General features: G+C 43.3%; 1 protein-coding gene across 2 annotated transcripts in view; it reads right to left on the reverse strand.

Moving 5' to 3' along the window:
* Positions 1–455: 455 nt before the first annotated feature.
* ythdf3 (YTH N6-methyladenosine RNA binding protein F3) overlaps positions 456–20,368 on the reverse strand; it is a 40,504-nt gene continuing 20,591 nt past the window's right edge. For both annotated transcript variants that reach the window (XM_072571542.1, XM_072571541.1), the window contains one exon: positions 456–1,409. In XM_072571542.1, the coding sequence (XP_072427643.1) occupies positions 1,389–1,409 (21 nt within the window). In that variant the 3' untranslated portion in view covers positions 456–1,388. The remainder of the gene's footprint in view (positions 1,410–20,368) is intronic.

Raw genomic sequence — 20,368 nt, forward strand, 5'->3', positions numbered from 1 at the left:
CAGGACTAAAAAGCAAATAAGCCATTTGTTACTTAGACTTCATGTACACAATGCAACTACCTGGGGATGATAAATTCTAAATATGCACTGCTCCTTTAATGTGGTAGATTTAAATGATCCTGGACATTATAAACACACAACTACAAGATCACATTAGGATACTGCCAAATTTAAATACATTGAAAAATAGTGTGCTAAAATAAGTTAAATAGCCTTTAAAATACAAACAGTAATTTTAAGCTCTGTGCTTATAAAAAGTCAATTTTCTATTAATTAGGCTATTGATACCTACTGAACATACATATTATAAATTAAGGCAATTATGTCAGAGTGTCAATATAGTGGTTTACGTAAACAGGAGTCTATGGGTTCAGTGTCTCCTAAGTTGGTTGATTTTCTGTAAAGTAGTATGAAAATGCGAAACATTGCAAATTAACTCATACCATAACACTTGCTAAACAAGTATTGGATTTATTAAGCTAGTGAATCACCTAGAGGAGAAAATTTTCCACTTCCATGATAATAATCTGCCAGAAAGGCAAACATTCAAAAGGTAGGAAGTTGTATTTAAAAGACATTACAGAAGTCTAAAAAGTTAAATCAAACTGAGGTACATTTACTTAGGACAGTGTCATCAATGTTTGTATCAAACATCTAGCATCTTCTCCATAGACAAATGCACTTTTCTGAAACACTATGTAATACATAGTACAATAAAGAAAGCATTGCATTTAACTGGCTGCACATAAATTTTTTAAAATTATATTTCAGAACCAAGAATAATTTGGGGAAGAATTTTGCATAACTTCTGGTTTGTTTCACATTTGGCAAAATATTAATTCCATTTATTCACTTTATTTACTACAATAATTTTCACATAGGCAATATACTAGATTAGTTTAAACTAAAAATTACATGATATCCAAATGGTTTCTGCAGAGCTAAAATTAATTTAGAAATGAAACTTACAACAGAAAAATAGTATGTTGAAGAGCTAAGCATTGTGAAATCTCAGATCATTGACCAAACTACACTCATTAATTGTTAGTATTAAACAAATCCAAAATATTAATTGGTTTCTCACATTCACTCAATTTCTGGATTTCAACAGAGAGGTTGAGTTTATAAAGACAGTTATTGATAAAAAGCTTTAGGAAGGCAGAAAGTGCTTGAAATATAGCGCTCAAATGTGTTTTGTGAGACAACGATATAAGGGCAAATGCAGCAATGAGAACTAACAGGGAAAACCATTCTTGTGTTCAAGTGTTTAAAAGAGGTCGCCTTGAGCAGTAAAGTTCCAATAACCATGGCTCCTGGAAGATACTAGCAAATTTCCAAGATTTGTGTCTTTAGTGTTGTAACTCTGGTACAGCATGTCCTTTCAGTTACTATTTGCTTCTATTCCGTTCCTGTAAAAACAGCAAGAAACACAGGTGTTAGATGTGGGTTTGTGGCATCAGTTATTTTAACAAAACTTCCATTTCCAATGACAAGAACTGCCATATAAGCCGCAAAATATAATTCATACTGCCATAAGATGGATAAATCCAGAATAGTTTCGAATAGCTTAATTCAATGAAATACCACAGTTCTCCATGCAGGATTCTTTTGGAAATGGCCAGAACACTGCCACCATTTTTTAGGCCTAATAACATAAAGCCACTTTTGACTACTGTAGGTAAATTAGTACCCAGTGTTGAGCTAAAAAAAAATTCAAAAACAAAAGGTAACAATGTTCTAAGAATATCATGCAAAACTGAAGAATGTGGAGAGTTAATAGTTGGCCCAGCATATGCTCCATCTAAAACTTTTGTCAGGTTTGGTTTACTGATAAAGAGCATGGAAACGATTTAATAAAATACTTACAGCAAATCATGCAAATAGTGTTCACAGAAAGTAAGCCTCAACCATATAAACACAGGTTAAAAAGACTTAGTGAACATGGCTGTTTTAAGTGGGTTGCTGCCCATTTATAGCATTTTCATTTTTCAGGAATAAATTATGTCTTTAAAATTATGAAACACCTCAAGATACTCTACAGGGGCATTATAAAGCAAGGGCACATCTACCACAGATGCTTTTAGATTTCGTAATTGATTTGATTCAGTTTCAGGTAACAATCGACTTTCAGTGAAGTTACAAGAAGAGGCCCCAAATATAGATTAGCCACAATCTAAGACATATAAACTTGCTGAAGGAAGCTAAACTTAGTAAACTGAAGGAATAATGGAGTGATGGAGACCAAGGTGACTTTTTTTTTAATTCATTCATTTGTGGGATGCTAGCATTGCTGGCTGGGCCCAGCATTTATTGACATCCCTAGTAGCCCCTTGAGAAGGTGGGAGTGAGCTGCCTTGTTGAACTGCTGCAGACCACCTGCTGTGGGTTGACTCGCAATGCCACTATGGAGGGAGTTCCAGGATTTTGACCCAGTGACAGTGTAGGAACAGCAATATATTTCCAGGTCAGGCTGGTGAATGGCTTGGAGGGGATGGTGGTATTCCAATATATCTGCTTCCCTTGGCCTTCCAGATGGAAGTGGTCGTGGGTTTGGAAAGTGCTGTCTGAGGATCTTTGGTAAATTTCTGAAGTGCATCTTGTAGATAGTACACCCTGTTGCCACCAAGTGTCAGTGGTAGTGGATGCAATGTCCATCAAACACGCTGCTTGGCCTGAATGGTGTCAAGCTTTTGGAGTGTTGCTGGGAATGCAATCATCTAGGCAAGTGGGAGTAGTCCATCACAGCCCTGTCTTGTGCCTTATAGATGCTGGACAGGTTTTGGGGAGTCAGGTGGTGAGTTACTCGCTGCAGTATTCCAAGCCTCTGACCTGCTCTTGTAGCCACTGCTTTTATGCAGTGAGTGCAGTTGACTTTCAGATCAGTGATAACACCCAGGATGTTGATAATGGGGGATTCAGTGAAGGTAACACCACTGAATGTCAAGGAGTGGTGGTTAGATTGCCTCTTGTTGGTGATGGTCATAGCCTGGCATTTGTGTGACGTGAATGTTATTTGCCAGTTGTCATCCCAAGCCTGGATATTGTCCAGATCTTGTTGCATTTGGACATGAATTGCTTCAATATCTCAGGAGTCACGAATGTTGCTGAACATTTTGTAATCAGTGAACATCTCCACTTCTGACCTTAAGATGGAGGGAAGGTCATGGATGAAGCAGCTGAAGATTGGGCCTAGAAGACTACCCTGAGGGACTCCTGCAGAGATGTCCTGGAGCTGAGATGACTTACCTGCAACAATCATGACCATCTTCCTACGTGTCAGGTATGACTCTAAGCACTGGAGAGTTTTCTCCCTGATACCAGCTTTGCTAGGGCTCCTTGAAGCCACACTCCTTCGAATGCAGCCTTGATGTCAAGGGCTGTGACACACCTCACCTCAGGAATTCAGCTCTTTGTCCATGATCAAACCAAGACTATGATGAGTCAGGAGCTGAATTGACCTGGCAGAACCCAAACTGGGCATCACTGAGCAGATGACGCTTGATAGCCACTGCTGATGACACATCCATCACTTTACTGATGACTGACAGTAGACTGATGGGGTGGTAAATGGCCGCATTGCATTTGTCTTTATTTTATGTAAAAGTCATTCTGCTATTATGTGACAGTTGTGTGTTGCTCTGCGACTTCGCTATAGAAAATGGTGCAATGGAAAACCGCTATAGAAAATCATGCTGTGGAAGATCACTAATAGAAAATCTCTATACCTGTTCAGCAGAAAGTTTGTGTTACCTAAACAACACCCACAAGCGCATCATAGCCAATTCGCAATGACAAAATGCATTTCATAGCAGAATGACCTGTAGAGGATATACTGAGAATGGTATAAATTGAAAATAGGAGACTCCTACAAAGAACGGAAATGTAAAGTACAAAATCACAAGGTATAATGAAACGGGTGGATGACCTGCCTTAAGATGATCACTATTATACTAGGTTGATGCAATTAATCATATAACATACTAGGAACATGTCATTAAGATGTTCAGATTGTTTAAGGGAGCGACTAGCATCAATAAAGTCTGAAGTGTAGTGACAGTAAATGCAAATTCATTATTTCTGATAGCTACCTGGGCACTGATAATAAGATTACAACGGGGTTAAACGTTAACAGAAAATGGAGTTTAAAAAACCTCCACCTGAACAAGACTGATAGCCAGGAACTGAACTTGAGATTCAAGAAGTCGGCAGGATAGAAGAATGAGCAATAAATGCAGGAAAAAAGGTGACAACACAAATAAGATAATGACGACAAATAGCATTGGCATAAAGTGCTTGAATTACTGCAAAAATAGCAACAAATCTACCCAATGAAGTCGTAACACCTATGATCTTTTAGTTTACTCCAAATGTTCAAAGCAGCAATGCTCTTGATCATTCAATTGCCTTATTGAGTTATTAGCTGAAAATGTGTTGCTGGAAAAGCGCAGGTCAGGCAGCATCCAAGGAACAGGAGAATCGACATTTCGGGCATAAACCCTTCTTCCTGAAGGGCTTATGCCTAAACGTCGATTCTCCTGTTCCTTAGATGCTGCCTGACCTGCTGCGCTTTTCAGCAACACATTTTCAGCTCTGATCTCCAGCATCTGCAGTCCTCACTTTCTCCTCCATATTGAATTATTAACCAATATACCACAAAGTGGAAGAAAAATAATTGAGCCAACAGTAATCAGGTTTATTGGATTAGGATACATGAAATCTACTACCTCAGACTTTAATTCCTGAACCATTCGGAAAAACAATTACACTTGCAGGCTACCCAGAATGAGGATATCAGACATCGAACTGGAAAGCAAAAATATAACAAGCTACAAAGGTCTCTGCTACTTAAAATCCTGGAGTTAATTCAAAGAATTTTAGTTTGGTTACAACACAGAAAGAGGCCACTCAACAGTTTGTGTGCATGCTTGTAACTTAGCTAGTCCTGTATCCTCTGCAATCTGCTTCTAACACACCTATGCATAGAATCTCAAATCCTAACCACTCAATGCATTAAAAAAAATTCCCCATGTTGAAGTTGATTTATTTCCCAATCAAGTTACATCAGTGCCCTCTGGCTCTTGAACTTTCCATCATGGGAACAGCTTCCCTCTATCCATATGACTCAATTTAACATTTCTAGCAATCTCCATGCAACTTTTTATTGCTGCCCAGTTTCTCAAATCTATCCAAATAATGTTAAGCTCGTCATCCCTAGAGGTATTCTCAAACATTTTCTGAGCCTTCTTAACTGTCCACATCCCTCCTCAAAAGCAATACAGGATTGGACACAATACTCCACTTGAAACTGAAATTAACCTCTGTTTTCCTACTCTCCACCTCTTTAGAAAGCCAACAAATCCCATATATTTTAACCATTCTCTCAAACTGGGGTCTGTCAATTTCTCTAATTTATGAACTGTCAAGTTTATACTTCTTTTGGAATACTTTGTTTTATTATTCTTATTGTGATGTATTACTGAACACTTGGAATTAAAATGATTTGCCAAGTGTCTGTGCATTCCACTACTTTCATTATCCTACTCACAGTTCATAACGCTAGCAAGTTTGTGCACCTGCAAACTCTCAGTGCATCTCATACATTTGGATCCGAGTAATAATACAGAATCAGGGAAAACAGTGACCTAGTACAGAGTCTCGAGATACTCTGCTGAAGACCTTCCTCCAAGCCAAAAACCAAATGGTCACCATTTCTCCTTGATTCATATTATTCAGCCGACTTTGTGCCAACCTTGCTACGTTCTTTTACTCCATTTGTTCAAACCTAGCTGGCTAGCCTATTACACAACACTTTATCAAACGTCTTTGGTAGCTCCATGCATATATCAACACTTCATTACCTCAGAAAATACAATCAAATTAAAAATGATTTGCTTTTAAACAAATCAATGCTACTTTCCAAGTGACTTAATTCTATTTTCCATTATCATTTCTAAAAGCACTCCCAGAACTAATCCTAAAACTGACTGGACAGTAGTTTCTCCAGTTCTTTTTTAAAAAAAACAGGACATAACATTTTATAATTCTCCAATCCTCTGCCATGACCTTATAACCAAACAGAATCCAAAGGTTGTGTTCAGTATTTCCCTTTTCAAATATAAGATTTCATGAGACAGTTACATATTAAACAGTCTTCTTTAAGAGGACAAACAGAAAGCCCTGGGACTAGGGGGTGGAGGGTTCATAATAAATACTATTACACCTCTTCCCACCCAACCTCTTGCAAAAATGCCATCCCGTGTTCTCAATTTCTCCGCCTCCGCCGTATCTGCTCCCAGGAGGACCAGTTCCACCACAGAACACACCAGATGGCCTCCTTCTTTAGAGACCGCAATTTCCCTTCCCACGTGGTTAAAGATGCCCTCCAACGCATCTCGTCCACATCCCGCACCTCTGCCCTCAGACCCCACCCCTCCAACCGTAACAAGGACAGAACACCCCTGGTGCTCATCTTCCACCCTACCAACGTTCACATAAACCAAATCATCCACCGACATTTCCGCCACCTCTAAAAAAGACCCCACCACCAGGGATATATTTCCCTCCCCACTCCTTTCCGCCTTCCGCAAAGACCGTTCCCTCCGTGACATCCTGGTAAGGTCCATGCCCCCCTACAACCCACCCTCCAATCCTGGCACTTTCCCCTGCCACCGCAGGAACTGTAAAACCTGCGCCCACACCTCCTCCCTCACCTCTATCCAAGGTCCTAAAGGAGCCTTCCACATCCAAAGTTTTACTTGCACATCCACTAATATCATTTATTGTATCCGTTGCTCCCGATGTGGTCTCCTCTACATTGGGGAGACTGGGCGCCTCCTAGCAGAGCGCTTTAGGGAACATCTCCGAGACAACCGCACCAATCAACCACACCGCCCCGTGGCCCAACATTTCAACTCCCCTCTCCCACTCTGCCGAGGACATGGAGGTCCTGGGCCTCATTCACCGCCGCTCCCTCACCACCAGACGCCTGGAGGAAGAACGCCTCATCTTCCGCCTCGGAACACTTCAACCCCAGGGCATCAATGTGGACTTCAACAGTTTCCTCATTTCCCCTTCCCCCACCTCACCCTAGTTCTAAACTTCCAGCTCAGTAACTGTCCCCATGACTCGTCCAGACTTGTCCTACCTGCCTATCTCCTTTTCCACCTATCCACTCCACCCTCTCCTCCTTGACCTATCACCTTCATCCCCTCCCCCACTGTACTCTATGCTACTTTCTCCCCACCCCCACCCTCGTCTAGCTTATCTCTCCACGCTTCAGGCTCACTGCCTTTATTCCTGATGAAGGGCTTTTGCCCGAAACGTCGATTTCGAAGCTACTTGGATGCTGCCTGAGCTGCTGTGCTCTTCCAGTACCACAAATCTAGAATCATAATAAACACTGCTGAGATCATATGATTTGGTTGTCATGGGTAAGGAGGTGAGATGAAACCTATTAAAAATCAAGGGACCATTTTCATACCTTGACACAAGAGGGGCATCCTGGACTTTCTGCATTCTGACTCAGACACAAAAAGGGAAATTAAAATAGCTGCTGCTGGAATAACAGAGGAAAAAGTCTATCTTGTGTTATGCATCCCACCAAGAACCAGAATCCTGGTGAATCACTTAACTAGGGTTGTGGATGGAGCTCTGAACTAAGGAGAGGTGTGGAGACGGGTAATACAGCTGCATGAAACTGTACGGGATGGGGGAATGGGAAGAGCTCCGAGGTTATTAATATTTCCAAAACAAGCAATAGGACAGAGTATGGAATGGTCAGGAATCTAGCTTCAGAGACAGCAGATAAGGGAGAAAGTGAGGATTGCAGGTGTTGGAGTATCAGAGTAGAGTACGTGGTGTTGGAAAAACACAGGAAGTCAGGCAACAGCCGAGGAGCAGGGGAATCTACGTTTCGGGCATAAGCCCTTCATCACCATTCCTGATGAAGGGCTTATGCCCGACACATTGATTCTCCTGCTCCTTGGATGCTGCTTGACCTGCCATGTTTTTCCAGCACCACACGCTCGACAGGAGATAAGACCATAAGACATAGGAGCGGAAGGAAGGCCATTCGGCCCATCAAGTCCACTCCGCCATTCAATCATGGCTGATGGGCATTTCAACTCCACTTCCCCGCATTCACCCCGTAGCCCTTAATTCCTTGTGACATCAAGAATTTATCAATTTCTGCCTTGAAGACATTTAGCGTCCCAGCCTCCACTGTACTCTGCAGCAATGAATTCCACAGGCCCACCACTCTCTGGCTGAAGAAATGTCTCTGCATTTCTGTTCTGAATTTACCCCCTCTAATTCTAAGGCTGTGTCCACGGGTCCTAGTCTCCTCACCTAACGGAAACAATTTCCACCCTCTCCAAGCCATGTATTAAACTCCAATGAATACAGTCCCAAGATCCTCAGCCGTTCCTCATATGTTAGACCTACCATTCCAGGGATCATCCATGTGAATCTCCGCTGGACATGCTCCAGTGCCAGTATGTCCTTCCTGAGGTGTGGGGACCAAAACTGGACACAGTACTCCAAATGGGGCCTAATCAGAGCTTTATAAAGTCTCAGTAGCACAACAGTGCTTTATATTCCAACCCTCTTGAGATAATTGACAACATTGCATTCGCTTTCTTAATCACAGACTCAACCTGCATGTTTACCTTTAGAGAATCCTCGACTAGCACTCCCAGATCCCTCTGTACTTTGGCTTTACGAATTTTCTCACCGTTTAGAAAGTAGTCCATGCTTGTATTCTTTTTCCCAAAGTGCAAGACCTCGCATTTGCTCACATTGAATCCCATCAGCCATTTCCTGGACCACTCTTCCAAACTGTCTAGATCCTTCTGCAGCCTCCTCACTTCCTCAGTACTACCTGCCTGTTCACCTATCTTCATATCATCGGCAAACTTCGCTAGAATGCCCCCAGTCCCTTCATCCAGATCATTAATATATAATGTGAACAGCTGTGGCCCCAGCACTGAACCCTGTGGGACACCGCTTGGCACCGGTTGCCATTCCGAAAAAGAACCTTTTATCCCAACTCTCTGCCTTCTGTCAGACAGCCAATCCTCAATCCATACCAGTAGCTCACCTCGAACACCATGGGCCCTCACCTTGCTCAGCAGCCTCCCGTGTGGCACCTTATCAAAGATAAGGGGATAATAATGAGAAGAGGTGCAGTCGACGCAGGACTGAGGGTATTGTACTTAAATGCAAGCAGTATAGGAAACAAGCAAGTTTCCAACACAGATTGAAATTGGCAGGAACAACGCTATGGGAATCACAGAGACATGGCTACAAAGGGATTAAGGCTAGGAATTAAATATCCAAAGATATACAGATGGGAAGAGTTGCTTTGTTAGTAAGAAATGAAATTAAATCAATAGCAAGTGACAGAGTTGGAAGGCGGAGAACCAGTGTAGGTAGATTTCAGGAAATGCAAAGGAAAGACGCCCTAGTGTGAGTTAATTACAGGCCTCCTAGCAGTAGTCAGTATGTCGGGAAGAAAATAAATCAGGAGATTAAAAAAGGTATGCAAGAAAGGCAGTATTACAATAATCACGGAGACTCCAATATGTAGGTGGACTGGAAAAATCAGATTGGTAACAGATCCCAAGAAAAGGAATTTGTGGAATGTCTGACAGATGGAACAACTTGTGTAGCCCACTTGTGAACAGGCAATTCTGGATTAGGTTCCCCATGGGAGGTTGGTTAGCAAGGTTAGATCTCATGCAATACAGGAGAACTCACCATTTGGATATAGAACTGGTTCAAAGGTAGAAGACTGATGGTGGTGGAGGGTTGTTTTTCAGACTGGAGGCCTGTGACCAGTGGAGTGCCACAAGGATCGGTGCTGGGTCTGTTATTTTCATCATTTATATAAATGATTTGAATGTGAGCATAAGAGGTACAGTTAGTAAGTTTGCAAATGACACCAAAATTGGAGGTGTAGTGGACAGCAAAGAAGGTTACCTCAGATTACAACAGGATCTTGATCAGATGGGCCAATGGGCTGAGAAGTGACAGATGCAGTTTAATTTAGATAAATGTGATGTGCTGCATTTTGGGAAAGAAAATCTTAGCAGGACTTGTACACTTAATGGTAAGGTCCTAGGGAGTGTTGCTGAACAAAGAGACCTTGGAGTGCAGGTTCATAGCTCCTTGAAAGTAGAGCCACAGGTAGGTAGGATAGTGAAGGCGGCATTTGGTATGCTTTTCTTTATTGGTCAGAGTATTGAGCATAGGAGTTGGGAGGTTGTGTTGTGGCTGTACAGGACATTGGTTAGACCACTGCTGGAATACTGCATGAAATTCTATTCTCCTTCCTGTCGGAAAGATGTTGTGAAACTTGAAAGGGTTCAGAAAAGATTTACAAGCATGTTGCCAGGGTTGGAGGATTTGTGCTACAGGGAGAGGCTGAACAGGCTGGGGCTGTTTTCCCTGGAGCATCAGAGGCTGAAAGATGACCTTATAGAGGTTTATAAAATCATGAGGAGCATGGATAGGATAAATAGACAAGATATTTTCCCTGGGGTGGGAGAGTCCAGAACTAGAGGGCATAGGGTTAGGATGAGAGGGGAAAGATATAAAAGAGACCTAAAGGGCAACTTTTTCCACTCAGAGGGTGGTACATGTATGGAAGGAGCTGCCAGAGGAAGGGGTGGAGGCTGGTACAATTGCAATATTTAAAAGGCCTCTGGATGGGTATATGAATGGAAAGGGTTTGGAGGGATATGGGCCGGGTGCTGGCAGGTGGGACTAGATTAGGTTGGGATATCTGATCGGCATGGACGGGTTGGACCGAAGGGTCTGTTTCCTTACTGTACATCTCTCTGACTCTATAATGTGTAATGAGGCAGACCTGATTAGGCAGTTTAAGGTGAAGGAGCCCCTGGGGGGAGCAGTGACCGTAACCTGATAGAATTCACCCTGCAGTTTGAGATGGAGAAGCTGGAATCAGATAAAACAGTATTACAATTGAGTAAAGGTAACTACAAAGATAAGGATGGAGCTGGTCAGAGTTGTTTGGAAGGATAGCCTAGAATGGAAGGTGGTGCAGCAGCAATGTCATACAGTCAGAGATGTGCAGCACAGCTCGGTTGAGGTCGTCCATGTTGTCCAGATATCTTAAATTAATCTCGTCCCATTTGCTGGCATTTGACCCATACTCCTCTGAACCGTTCCTGTTCATGAACCCATCTAGATCCTTTTAAATGTTGTAATCGTACTAGCGTCCATCACCTTCTCTGGCAGCTCATTCCATAGATTTGATTAGATTACTTACAGTGTGGAAACAAGCCCTTCAGCCCAACAAGTCCACACCGACCCGCTGAAGCGCACCCACCCAGACCCATTCCCCTACATTTACCCCATCACCTAACACTACAGGCAATTTAGCATGGCCAATTTACCTAACCTGCACATTTTGGACTGTGGGAGGAAACCGGAGCACCCGGAGGAAACCCACGCAGACACGGGGAGAATGTGCAAACTCCACACAGTCAGTCGCCTGAGGCGGGAATTGAATCAGAGTCTCTGGCGCTGTGAGGCAGCAGTGCTAACCACTGTGCCACCGTGCCGCTCAGAGATGCACCACCCTCTGTGTGACAAGTTGCCCCTTACATGTCTCAAGTCTTTCCCCTCTCACTTTAGAAGAAACATTGAAAGGAGGATGGGCCAACCATGGCTGACAAGTGAAGTCAGGGAGTGCAGAAAAGCAAAGGACAAAACAAAACATACAATGTAGCGAAGACAAGTGGAACGCTTTTAAAAAGCAGCAGACAGTAACTGAAAAAGCAAGAGTGGGAGAGATGATGAAATGAGGACAAGCTAAACCCCAGGGTTACCAAAACATCCCTACAGTACAGGCAGAGCCATATGGCCCATGAAATCTGTAGACTGTCCAAAAAGCAACCCACCCACTGCCCCACCTAGCCCCAACACATCCTCATTGTCCACTGGAGTAGTGCCAAATTATTGGAGGGTGGCAAATGTTATTTTCTTGTTCAAGAAAGGGAATAGGGATACCCTGAGAATTACAGACCAGTCAATATTACATCTGTGGTGGGCAAAGTATTGGAGAGGATTCTGAGACACAGGATTTCTGATACTTGGAAAACTATAGTTCGATTAGAGATAGCATGGTTTTGAGGTGGGGCAGGTCATACCTCACAAACCTTACTGAATTCTTTGAGGATTTGACCAAACACATTGAAGGTAGAGCATTGGATGTGGTGTACATCAAATAGTAGGCTCATTCAGAAAGTAAGGAGGCATGGGATACAAGGAAAGCTGGCTGTCTGGATACAGAATTGGCTGGTCTATACATGACCGAGGGTGGTGGTTGAGTAAAGTAATCACCCTGGAGCTTGGTGTTTCGCAGGGATCAGTTCTGGGACCTCAGCTCTTTGTGATTTTTATAAATGATTTGGATGAGTAAGTGAAGGATGGGTCAGGAAGCTTGCCAATGACACAAAGGTTGGAGGAGTTGTGGATAATATGGAGGGCTACTGTAGGTTGCAACGGGACATTGACAGGATGCAGAACTGGGCTGATAAGTGACAGATGGAGTTCAACCTGGAAAAGTGTGAAGTGATTCACTTTCGAAGGTCGAATTTAAATGTAAACGTTAAAGGCAGGATTCTTGGTAGTGTGGAGGAACAGAGGGATCTTAGGGTCCACACCCATAGAACCCTCAAAGTTGCCACCCAAGTGGATAGGATAGTTGACAGAACATAGAACATTACAGTGCAATTACAGGCTTTTCGGCCTTCAATGTTGCGCCGACCTGTGAAACCAACCTGAAGCCCATCTAACCTACACTATTCCATTCTCGAACATATGCCTATCCAATGACCATTTAAATGCCCTAAAAGTTGGTGAGTCAATAACAGTTGCAGGCAGGGCATTCTATGCCCCTAATACTCTGAGTAAAGAATTTACCTCGGACATCTGTCCTATATCTATCATCCCTCAATTTAAAGTTATGTCTCCTCATGCTAGCCAACACCAGAGAAAAAAGACTCTCAACTGTCCACCCTATCTAATCCTCTGATCATCTTGAACATCTCTATAAGTCACCTCTCAACCTTCTTCTCTAACGAAAGCAGCCTCAAGTCCTTCAGCCTTTCCTCATAAGACCTTCCCTCCATATCAGGCAACATCTGCATATCTCTTCTGAACCCTTTCCAATGCTTCCACATCCTTCCTAAAATGCGGCGACCAGAACTGTACGCAATACTCCAAGTGCGGCCACACCAGAGTTTTGTACAGTTGCAGCATGATTTCACGGCTTCAAAACTCAATCCCTCTTCCAATAAAAGCTAACAGATGTCCCCTTCTTAACAACACTATCAACCTGGCTGGCAACTGTCACGGATCTATGCACATGGATGCCAGATCTCTCTGCTCATCTATACGACCAAGCATCTTACCATGAGCCCAGTACTCTGTATTCCTGTTGCTCCTTCCAAAATGAATCACCTCACACATTTCCGCATTAAACTCCATTTGCCACTTCTCAGCCTAGCTCTGAAGCTTATCTATGTCCCTCTGTAACCTGCAACATCCTCCCACAATGTCCACAACCCTACCAACGCTAGGGTCAGCCACAAATTTACTATCCCATCCTTTCATGCCCTCATCCAGGTCATTTATAGAAGTGACAAACAGCAATGAACCCAAAACAGATCCTTGTATACACCACTAGTAACTGAACTCCAGGATGAACATTTCCCATCAACCATCACCCTCTGTCTTCTTTCAGCGAGATAATTTCTAATCCAAACCACTAAATTACCCTCAACCCCATGGCTCCATATTTTGTGCAATAACCTACCGTGGGGAACCTTATCAAACGCCTCACTGAAATCCATATACACCACATTAGCTTTACCCTCATCCACCTGTTTGGCCACCTTCGCAAAGAACTCAATAAGATTTGCAAGGCTTGACCTACCCCTCACAAAATAGTGTTAACTATCCCTAAATAAATTATTCCTAATCAAATATTCCTTTCTAAATGATTATAAATCCTCTCTCATTATCCTTTCCGACACTTTACCCACAAGCGAAGGATGGCTTACTGGCAGATAATTACCAGGGTTGTCTCTATTCCCCTTCTTGAACAAGGGTATATTTGTTATCATCCAGTCTTCTGGCACTATTACTGGAGACAATGATGACAAAGATCAAAGCCACAGGCTCTGCAATCACCTCTCTAGCTTCCCAGAGAATCCTAGGATAAATCTCTACCAGCCCATGGGACTTATCTCTTTTCACACTTCCCAGAAGTCCTCCTTATGAACTTTAATCCTGTCTCATCTAATAGCCAGTATCTCACTATTCTCCTCGACAATGTTGTCTTTTTCCTGTGTGAATACTGATGAAAAATATTGATTTAGCATCTCTCCTATGACCTCAAATTCCACCAGAACCTCCCACTGCTGTCCTTAACAGAGTCTAATCTTACCCTAGTAATTCTTTTATTCCTGACATACCTGTAGAAAGCTTTAGAGTTTTCCTTGATCGTACCTGCCAAAGACTTGTCGTGTCTCTTCTTAGCTCTCTCTTTAGGTCCTTCCTGGCTAACTTGCAACTTTGTCGGGCCTTAACTGAGTCTTCATGTCTCATCTTTACATAAGCCGCCTCCTTCCTCTTGACAAGAGATTCAACTTCTTTAGTAAACCACACTCCCTCACTCAACCACTACCTCCCCACCTGACAGGCACATACTTATCAAGGACACACAGTAGCTGTTCCGTGAATAAGCTCCACATTTCAATTATGCTCATCCTTGCAGTTTCCTTCCCTATCCTATGCATCCTAAATCTTGCGTAATTGCATCATAATGGCCTTTTCCCAGCAAAATCTCTTGCCCTGCGGTATACACCTATCCCTTTTCATCACTAAAGTAAACATAACTGCACTGTGGTCACTATCACAAAAGTACTCATCTACCTCCAAATCTAACACCTGGGCAGGTTCATTACCCAGTCCCAAATCCAATGTGGCTTCGCCCCTTGCTTGCCTGTCTACATACGGTGTCAGGAAACCACCCTGCACACACTGGACAAAAACTGACCCATTTAAAGTACTTGAATTATAGCATTTCTAGTAATATTTGGAAAGTTAAAGTCCCCCATAGCATCTACCCTGCTCTATCCAGAATCATCTTCACAATTCTTTACATCTCTGGAACTTTTCAAAGACCTGTAGAAATCTCCCAACAGCATGACCTCTCCTTGCTTGTTTCTAACCTCAGCAGATATGTTCCCATCAAATGTCCTCTCTGCCACCATAATACTGTATTTGACTAACAATGCCACATCTCCTCCTCTTTTACCACCTTCCCTCTTCTTCCTGAAACATCTAAATGCTGGACCCTACAACAACCATTTCTGCCCCTGCTAAACCAGGTCTCTGAAATGGCTGCAACATTGAAGTCCCAGCTATCAACCTGTGCTGAAAGTTCACCACCTTATTCTGGATGCTCCTGCCGTTTGAAGTCGACACACTTCAAACCCACCTTCCTGCCTGCTGGTACACTCTTGCAACCTTGAAACCATATTTATGACCTCAATACACTCAACCTCTATACACTGGAGCGACAACGGGGTGCTGCAAGCAAGGATAATGGGTTAATAAGGTAGAAAAGCAGTCATTATGAAGAGCCATTTAACAAGATGAGGTAGCATTTAGTATACTGTGTTGGCTTTCACTAGCAGGGGAATGGAGTTGAAGAGCTGTGAGGTTATGCTGCAGCTCCATAAAGCCTTGGTGAGACTACACTTGGAACAGTGTTCAGTTCTGGTCGCCTCATTATAGGAAAGATGTGGAAGCTTTAGATGTATAGAGTATAAGCAGGCAGGGAAATAGTTAAGCTCTGAGATTTGTGAAACAAGAGGTTCAGCTGAGCATGACTCAGATCAGATAACAACTTACAGTTAACAATGGGATGCTGCAGGCAAGGGTAATGGGTTAACAAGGTGGAAAAGCAGTCATTATGTACAGCCATTTAACAAAATGCGATGTCAGTTAACAAAGGGAAAAGTATTCATTATGTGAAGTCAGTTATTCATCGTCTAACAGCAGATGGCTTAACCTTTACTTTTCACACTCGCTGATTGTAATGGTCACTCCATCAATATGTATGTTGCCTTATCTGGATGCTCCTCCCTTAAAATGACTATATATAGTTAATTGAGAAAATGCTGTTCCAGAGAAGACCGAGAACCCATGTCTCTGGGCACACATGCAATCATTCTCTCTCCCTCCAGGGCCCGGAGTAAAGATGAAGGAGGTAAAACTACTCTGTCTCTGAGTGTTTTGCTTTGACTGGGGGGTGAGGTGGGGTGGGGGTGGGGGGGCAACGAGATGACAATATAGTAAGTGTGCAGAGGAGATTTATCAGGATGCTGCCTAGACTGGAGGGCATGTCTTATGAAGAAAGGTTGAGTGAGCTAGGGCTTTTTCCTTTGGAGCAATGAAGGATGAGAGGTGACTTGACATAGGTGTACAAGATGTTTTCTTAGATTGGAAATAGGCCATTTGGCCCAACAAGTCCACAATGATCCTCCAACAAGTAATCCAACCAGGCCCATTCCCCTACCATATATTTACCCCTGACTAATGCACCTAACACTATGGGCAATTTAGCATGGCCAATTCATCTGACCTGCACACCTTTGGACCATGGGAGGAACCAGGACACCCAGAGGAAACCCAAGATGACAAGGGGAGAATGTGCAAACTCCACAGAGACAGGGGCCCGAAGCAGAAATTGAACCCGGGTCCCTGGCGCTATGGGGCAGCAGTGCGAACCACTGAGCCACCGTGCCGCCCCAAAGATGATGAGAACCATAGATAGAGTGGATAGCCAGAGACTTTTGCCCATGGTGGAAATGTCTATCACGAGGTGGCATAATTTTAAGGTAATTTGGGGAAAGTTTAGGGGAGATGTCAGAGATAGTTTCTTTACACAGGGAGTGGTGGGTGCGTGGAAAGCACTGCCACCAGTGGCAGTTGAGTCAGATACATAAAGAACATTTAAGCGACTCTTGGAAGATAGTACAGGAAAGGTATGTCGGTTAGTCTGATCTTAGAGCAGGATAAAAGGCCGGCATCACACAAGGGCCAAAGGGCCTGTACTGTGCTGCACAGTTCTGTTTGTTCTATGTTCTATCAACCCACCTAGTCGCACATGCCCCGGACACTGGCCATTTAGCATGGCGAATCCACCTAACCTGCACATTTTTGAGCTGCAGGAGAAGACCAGAACGTCCAGTGGAGAGATAGCTGAGGAGATTGTGGAAGCATTTGTGGTGCTCCTTTAGGAATCACTGGAGTCGGGGGGGGGGGTGCCAAAGCACTGGAAAATGGCTAATATAACACTGTTTAAGAAGGGAGGGAAGCAGAAGATTGGGAATTATAGGCAGGATAGCCTGAATTCAGTCGTTGGTAAGATTTTCAACTCCATTAAGGATGGTTTGCAAAATACTTGGTAGTGCATGGGGTAAGCTGTGTGTTGGCATGGTTTCATCAAGAAGTTATGTCTGACAAATTCGTTGGAATTCTTTGAGGTGGTGACAAGAAGGGTAGACAACAGAAAGCCCGTAACATGATCTATTTGGATATCCAGAAGTTCTTGTGACAAGGTGCCAAACAGGAGGTTATTAAATAAGAGCCAACGTGTTACGGGCAAAGCACTGGCATGGACAGAGGACTGACTGACTGTCACAAGGCAGAGAGTGGGGATAAAGGGATTTCTTTCAGGAAGGTAGCCAGCAACAAATGGAGTTCCGTCAGGGTCAGTGTTCAAACTACAACTGTTCACATTAAACATCGTTGCAGCACAGTGACTCAGTGGTTAGCACCGCTACCTCTCAATGCCAGAGACACAGCATCAGGCGACCATCTGAGTGGAGCTTGCACATTCGCCCTGTGAGGGTTTCCTCTGGGTCTCCAGTTTCCTCCCACAATCTAAGCATGTGCAGGTCAGATGAATTGGCCATGCTAAATTGCCAAGTCAGAAGTAAATATAAGGGTGGAGAATGGGAGGGGTGGAAGGTTGCTTACCAGTTAGTGTGGACTTGTTGGGCCGAAGGGCCTGTTTCCATACTGCAGGGAATCTAATCTAAAAAAAACGATCTGCGCAAACGGACTAAGGGCACTATTGCTACGTTTGCAGGTGGCACAAAGATAGTTGGAAGGATAGGTATGTTGAGAACATGAGGAGATGGTAGAAGAACGTTTGACAGGCTAGAAAAGTGGTCAAAGTAGCAGATGGAACACAATGCAGGAAAATGTTATGCACTTTGGTCAGAAGAATAGAGGTACTAAGTACTTTCTAAATGAGGAAAGGCTTTGGAAATTTGAAGCTCAGAGGACTTACAAGTTGATTAGAGTGTCATACATCATGGAAACAGACCTGTTGGTCCAACTTGTCTGTGCTGACCAGATATCAGAAATTAATCTCCTGTTATTAGCAAGCACTTGGCAAATATCCCTCCAAACCATTCCGATTCATATACCCATCCATATGCCTTTTAAAATATTGTATTTATACCAGCCTCCACCACTTCCTCTGGCAGCTCATTCCATATATGCATCACACACTGCGTGAAAAGATTGCCCCTTTGGTCTCTTTTATATCTTTCCCCTCTCATCCTGAACCTATGCCTTCTAGTTCTGGACTCCCCACCCCAGGGAAAAGACTTTGCCTATTTATCGTATCCATGCCCCTCATGAATTTATAAACCTCTAGAAGGTCACCCCTCAGCCTCTGATGCTCCAGGGAAAACAGCCCCAGCATGTTCAGACACCCCCTACAGCTCAAATCCTCCAACCCTGGAAATATCCTTGTAAATCTCTTCTGAACCCTTTCCAGTTTCATAACATCCTTCAGATAGGAAAGAGACCAGAACTGCACACAAAATTCCAAAAATGGCCCAACCAATGTCCTGTACAGCCACAACATGACCTCCCAACTCCTATGCTCAATGCTCTGACCTATGAAGGACGCCTTCTTTACGATCCTATCTATCTACGACTCCACTTTCAAGGAGCTATGAACCTGCACTCCAAGGTTTCTTTATTCAGTAACACTCCCCAGGACCTTACCATTAAGTGTATAAGTCCTGCTAAGATTTGCTTTCCCAAAATGCAGCACCTTGCATTTATCTAAAATAAATTCCATCTGCCACTGCTCAGTCCGTTGGCCCATAGTAATCAGAGGTAACCTTCTTCACTGTCCACAATACCGCCAATTTTGGTGTCATCTGCAAACTTACTAACTATACCAGCTATGTTCACATCCAAATAATTTATATATAAATGATGAAAAGTAGTCGACCCAGCACCAATCCTGGTGGCACTCCACTAGTCACAGGCCTCCAGTCTGAAAAACAACCCTCCACCACCACATTCTGCCTTCTACCTTCAAGCCAGTTCTGTATCCAAGTAGCTCATTCTCCCTGTATTCCATGAGGTCTAACCAGTCTCCCATGAGGAACCTTGTTGAACGCCTTACTGAAGCCCACATCGATCACGTCCACTGCTTTGCCCTCAGTGCTCTTTGTTACTTCTTCAAAAAAATTCAATCAAGTTTGTGAAACAATTTCTGGAGGTAGGTTTGTTTGAACTGGAAGGCTCATTTTCAGACGTTTCATCACCATAATAGGTAACATCTTCAGTGAGCCTCTGGATGCAGCACTGCTGGTGTTTCCTGCTTTCTATTTTTATGTTTGAGGTTCCTTGGATTGGTGATGTCATACCTTGTGGTGATGTCATTTCTTGTTCTTTCTCTCGGGGGTGGTAAATGGGATCCAAGTCAAATGTGTTTCTTGATAGCGTTCCGGTTGGAATGCCACGCTTCTAGGAATTCTCATGCGTCTGCGTTTGGCTTGTCTTAGGATGAATGTGTCATCCCAGTCGAAGTGGTGTCCTTCCTTCTCTGTACATAAGGATACTAGTGAGAGAGGGTCATGTCGTTTTGTGGCTAGGAAGGATCAGGAAGGACACCACTTTGACTGGGACAACACACCCATCCTCGGACTAGCCATGCGATTCTTTTCAACTTGTGTCTGGGAAGCACATACCTCTTTATTAAAAGTCATTGGTCTCTACAAGAACTGTAACACTCAATTTCCACCCCACTTTCCTCCACATTCTTAGGTGCATCCTATCCGGTCTGGATGACTCTACAACCTTTATTACAGCTAACCACGTTAATTCTCTCTCAAAAAAACTTTTCGCCAATCCAATTTATCACCTACTTTTTCTCACACTATGCATCAGCAGCATTCTTTTCCTGTTAAGGACAAGCACAAAATTCTATTTTAGTCATGTCCTCTGCTTCCCATGT

This window comes from Chiloscyllium punctatum, chromosome 5, assembly GCF_047496795.1.
Source record: "Chiloscyllium punctatum isolate Juve2018m chromosome 5, sChiPun1.3, whole genome shotgun sequence".
NCBI lineage: Eukaryota > Metazoa > Chordata > Chondrichthyes > Orectolobiformes > Hemiscylliidae > Chiloscyllium > Chiloscyllium punctatum.